This window comes from Trichechus manatus, unplaced genomic scaffold (assembly GCF_000243295.1).
Source record: "Trichechus manatus latirostris isolate Lorelei unplaced genomic scaffold, TriManLat1.0 scaffold00079, whole genome shotgun sequence".
In the NCBI taxonomy this organism is placed as follows: Eukaryota; Metazoa; Chordata; class Mammalia; order Sirenia; family Trichechidae; genus Trichechus; species Trichechus manatus.
Window position 1 is genome coordinate 12,297,470 of NW_004444015.1, and position 5,733 is coordinate 12,303,202.

Genomic DNA, 5,733 nt, shown 5'->3' on the forward strand with positions numbered 1-5,733 from the left:
TTAAACTTGACTATCAAAGGGAAGTTGGGTTCTGACCTCAAAAGGGGCTAAGGAGGACCTTGTCTGCGCTGTCTACGGCCCTTCCCACTACTCCCACGTTTTGTAATTAAGGGCGGTTGAAAATGACAGCAAACCAATTGCGGCAAGACATTTAATGGCCAAGACCCTTCATGAATACAGGAGCGAGTCGTCCCACCAGACAAAAAACTGTGACCAGCTGAGATGCTGGCTGAGGGCAAAAGGGATAAGAAATGGGTGGGGAAAGAAGGCAGTAACGCCAACATCCCCGCCTCGGGCGGGAAAACAAACCAACAACAAACTGTACTTTTCAAAGGAAATCTATGGGGCAAAAGCCCAGCCTTTACTGACAGAGAGAATCACTAAATTTTATAGCTCCAACGCTTGTTCTTAACCTCTGGAAGGAAATTCCCTTGACTGCTACATTCTAGGAAGCTTCAACAATATCTGATTCCACTCTAGAGCACGGCAAACTTGCTCGGGTTGCTAGCTGATTTGTTGTGATAACAAGATTATATGTTTTTGATGTTTTCATCCTTGTTCACCAGGGAGTCGGAATCTATTTTTTCTAGTAGCTTCTCCAGGTGCTGAATTAAGTCTCGCCTTTTAAATCTGAAAACAGAGAGACACTTCATTAACCAAAGATACCTAAAGCACCTATGATGTGGGAGGCATCGCGGGGATACAAAAGAGGAGCGCGCAATCGACCTGGGAGTAGAAAACGTATCCTCGTGGAAAGACAACGCCGAGTAAATACCAAGCGTGTCTCTTGAGGGCCCAAGCCCACCTAAGACTATGGTGAGCCTAGAAGGCTCCGTGGCCTTGGAAGAATGATTTAGACTCAGATCATATCCACCTAAATGCCTGTGGAGACAGCATGAACTATGAGTGAGGGTGAGGGTTTGAGCAAAACAAGGCAGGGCCCTCCTCAGTTCTGCCCCCTCTACCTTAAAAATATTGAAGAGTTCCTCTTTACACCCACCTTGCTGCTTCCTTGATGGTAAATTCCACAAATTGTTTCTTGACTTCCAGAGGTCCTTGTACCTCTTCAAGCAAAATGAAGATTCTTTCATACTCTGGGGACATTACAAAGAAAACCTTCAACATTTCACACGATATGAAGACGAAATAGAACCCAATCTCAGTGCAGCCACTACCTCGGGAATCATTCTTCGTGGATTCCCATGTAAATACAGTGTGTGTCTTAAACGCTTAGATCAGGACCCTGCACATATCTCCTAAGGAAACTCTGGTGAACAGTAACCAAGCAAGAAATGAATAAGAGAAAAAAGATGTATTGGGACCTTTTAGTCAAAGTAAAGAGGGATCATTCTAAATTATGTGAAAGCCCAATTCTACCAAAGGATGTGCCTCAAGAGGTAGCTTGTATCTATTGTAAATCACAGAACGAGACAGACTCCCCAGTGTTTTATTAATACATGTTCTTTCACTACTTACTTCGTCCAAACTTACGAACTTCCTTCATTAATTCATGTTTGATATCATCGTTGTTTCTCTGTGAACTTATTTGCAAGGTATTGGTCACGGTTCCCAGTGCAGACATTGCTGTGACTTTTTGGCCACCTGCGGAGAGGCTGCTGCTCCCGGTTCCTCCTCCAAGCGCACTACTACCAGGTTCACGAATCACTCCACCTTCCCCAAGACGAGCCAAGTCATCAGACGGAGAATCCACTTTGTTGGGTGGAATACCATCTCCTGCCATACTCATGAGCTCTGGAGGGACAGATTTTGACAAGAAGCCATCAGGTGCTGTTTGACCATTTTCCACCCCCTCCTCGTGGCGATCATGAACGACAGTAGCATCTGGAGGCCAAATGAAGAGGTGGAGCTGCGAGGGAGGTGCATTTCATCACCCCCATAGGTACATCTCTGTGCTCCTCGGTTTCGAGAAAATTATTTATTTCAAGAAGCAAGAGGATGTGACAGATGGAAATCTCAGACGCCTCAAATGAGGCTCAGGAAAAATAATACAACAAAACCATCTTCTTCCCCTCTTGGCACTGTGAATACGCAAGGCAACCAAGGAAGACGGTACAAATAAAAAACAAACATTCGCAAACCCCTTGTGCTCATGATTGAGCACTGTGTTGTGGCCCTTTACAAGTTGCAAAGCTACAAGTCTCACTTGATGTCATGACTTCTCAAATTCTCATATAAACTGCCATACTTTACTGAGCTGAAAAACCACACAACATGGGCCCCCACAAGGCCTCACCTCTACCTTAAACTTTCTGAGAAAACAGAAGTGGCCATTCGGTCTCAATGCTCCGTGTCCACTCCATCACCAAAGAGCCCTGTCTATACATCATGCTCCTCATCCTTCACTTCTGTCTCAAAAAAGTGGGTTTCTTTTTTACTCCACGTCTGACACTTCTACCTCATTTATTCAGCCTCCTCTGTGCCGGGCACAGTGCCACAGATCAGCAGTGAACAAGAGACACAGATAGAAACAATGCCCACCCTCGGGGCTCTGACGTTGCTGTGGGGAATCAGACAGTACGGTGCACAACGAGCAAACAGAAAGCCGACAGCGTGAATTCGTGTAAGGAGAGCGGTGAGCATGGACACGAGGGAGCGTAGGGGAGGGGCCTCCGTGGACAGGGTGGATAGGCAGGGCCTTTCTGAGGAGGCGTCCTTTGAGCAGAGCCCTGGAGGAGGAGAGAGAGCCGGCCATGTGCAGACCCAGGGCTAAGTGCTCCAGGCTGTGGAAAGGGCACGTGCAGAGGCCGTGAGGAGGGAGCCAGCCTGGTACAACTGAGGAAAGGACAGAGAGCAGACAGAGCGAGGGGGAGACCGGTAGGAGAGCGTCACATGTCAGACAGGATCAGCCTGACCGCGGGGCAGAAAACGAGTTAGCCGGGATCAAGCAGGGGAAATAGGCAGATCAGCTAAGATGCTCTCGCGGCCGCTTGGTGGGAGATTAATGTAAGATGCAATAGAAGGACGGAGAGGAATGGTGGGCTGCAGGGTTTATATGGAACCTCAAGTGGCCTGGACTTGCTAACGGATGGGAAGGGAGAGAAGAATAAAAGAAAAATCACAGGTGACTCTCAGGGTTTGGCCTGAACCACTGGGTAAATAATCGTGCCGGTGTGGGCAGGAGCTGGCAGCAGCTCACCAGACCAGCTTCTGGGCAAACTCTTTCTGATTCTCTGTTCGGTGATCTCACATGGCTACCTTGACACGGAACATGTCAGGATCAATTGGTACCGCGGAAAAACTGCAAACGCTACAAACCAGGGCCTCTCTATCCTCCCTACCGCCTCAAACGTTTAACCAGCAGGTTGTTGCAGTTTTACCGGCGCACCGACGGGTGGTGTCCTTCGGCTGAGCTGGCAAAGGCTGTAAGTAGAGAAGGTTTGGGGAGGTGGAGTCCAGGACTGCGGCTTCATCGCATGAAACTTGTGGCGTTAGATGGCCATTCGACCCCAACCAGAGAGCCCATAGGAGCCCTGGTGGAGCAATGATTTAGCGCTCAGCTGCTAGCCGAAAGGTCGGTGGCTCCAACCCACCTGCCCCCCTACACAAGAAAAGACCTGACGATCCACTCCCGTAAAGATTTCAGCCTAGGAAACCCCACTCTGACACGTAGGATCGCTATGCTTCGCAATTGACTGGACGGCACACAACAAGGACAGAGGTAACCATGAATGCAGTCAAATTTGAGTCTGGAGTTCAGGAGCAAATTACAATCTAGAGAAACATAGCTGGGATAGTGGAAATATGAACTGTATTTCAAGCTCCAGACGACATGGGATCATCACCTAGGGAAGAGCGTAGTGAAGGGAAGAGGGGCCCGGAGCCAGCCTGGGGCCCTGCACTACTTGGCGGTGAGAAAAAACAGGGAAAGCAGAAAGCAGAATGAAAAGGAGTTGCCGATAAGCAGGGAAGAAACCTAAGAGAGTGTGGTTTCTGGGAACCTAAGAAGGGTTCCGGGGAGGAACGAGTAAACAGCAATGTCAAATTCTGCTGAGAAGTTACTGGTAGCATGCAACAGAGGCTGGTGACCTTGACAAGGACAGTTTCAGCAGAGTTGAGGCAGCAGATGCCAGACTGCACTGGGTTAGAGCATGGACAGGTGGTGAGGCCAGGCAGAGAGCGCGGGCAGACCCATCCTCCGGCTGAGCCCACCCTCCTACTGCCTCAGGAACCTGTTCTGTCCTTGTAACTCTTGCAGCAACCCCAAATGCTTGCCCCTCGTTAGAGCCTTTCCCTTCCACTCGCAAACATGCTCTTATCGCTCCATCCCTCAGAGACTTAACTACCATCTTCCTTTGGCATGGCTGAGCCCTCAAGATGACATCCTGTCTCTCCTTCCGGCTCCACTGACAGCACGGCCTCGCTCCGCCTTTTCTTAGATGACGGAGGACTGTCGCATTCTCCAGGGCGTTTCACATCGTCTGCAGGCCCTGTTGCAAACTCATCTGCTTCATCCATAATCGTTTGCTAAAAAACATCAATGAACATATTCCATTAATGACAAAAATCCAGCTATCGCAAACTTGCAAACAGTGTTCATATGCATATACAATCATGCATTTGCCTCATTAACATAAGTTTTAATTTGGGGCCAAAGATTTACCATCCCCCAAGAAACACTGCGGTCTCAGAAATGCACCCCAATTTTACTCCAGTCTGAGTGAAATAAGGAGTAAGGTTACATACCAGGTGTTGTTGAAAGCCACACGTAATACAACCATGGTTTATCAGAATGCCTGGGGATTGAGCAGCTATCATCACCCAAAAGCAGATAGATAAACAGATGGTTATCTACTGAAGAAGTCCGAAACATTCTGCGTCAACCCTTGCTGGGGGAAAAATCACTTTATTTTTATTCTTTGTTGTTTTGTGCTTTAAACTCATCATTAACAAATGTTGATTAACACTTTACCCAACGTTACATGTAGATGATGAAGGGTAGGGTACCTTGAAAACTTAAATTCCCTTATACTCAACCCCACAGGACCTCAAATACGTCAACCCTGGAGCCAGGCAGAGTGTTGGGGGGTACTTTTCATCGTTAACCCATTATTGCAGTTGAGTCAATACGGACTCATAGCCACCCTACAGGTCAGAGTAGAACTGCCCCATAGGGTTTCCAAGGCTGTAAATCTTTACGGAAGTCGACTGCCACTTATTACTCCTGCCTAGACATTGGTGGGTTCGAACTGTCGACCTTTTGGTTAGCAGCCGAGTCCTTTAACCACTGTGCCACCAGGGCTCCTTTTCAATGTTGGTAGTGGATAAAAGAAGAGATCTAGGGACATACAAGGCTCTCTTAAATCTGTCATCATCCAAGGATAACCCAAGAATATGCCCCACCGTTATTTAAACAAAATAGTGACAAACAACTTTTCCCGACCCTTTACATTTCCTATAAACAAAAAGTACAGAAATGGAATGGCCCCCGGACACCCTTTTAACTCGGTAATGAAGTCCCTTATGAGGTTTACCCTTCAGTCAGAGATTAGACAGGCCCATAAAACAACATGAGTTTCAAGGGGCACACAAGCTCAGGGGCAAGGACTAGAAGGCAGGAGGGGACAGGAAAGCTGGTAATAGGGAACCCAAGGTCGAGAAGGGAGAGTGTTGACATGTCACGGGGCTGGTAACTAATGTCACGAAACAATATGTATACTGACAGTTTAATGAGAAGTTAGTTTCTTCTCTAAACCTTCATCTAAAGTACAATAA

The 5,733-nt window shown here is 47.6% G+C and overlaps 1 protein-coding gene across 1 annotated transcript; it reads right to left on the reverse strand.

Moving 5' to 3' along the window:
- Nucleotides 1-530: 530 nt before the first annotated feature.
- Nucleotides 531-4,476, reverse strand: LOC101341246 (integrator complex subunit 6-like). Its single transcript, XM_004380970.1, has 4 exons — nt 4,305-4,476; nt 1,477-1,842; nt 1,001-1,094; nt 531-630 (listed from the first exon to the last, which is right to left on the reverse strand). Exons 1-4 carry the CDS (start codon nt 4,474-4,476, stop codon nt 531-533), a joined length of 732 nt encoding a protein of 243 aa, XP_004381027.1.
- Nucleotides 4,477-5,733: the final 1,257 nt, after the last annotated feature.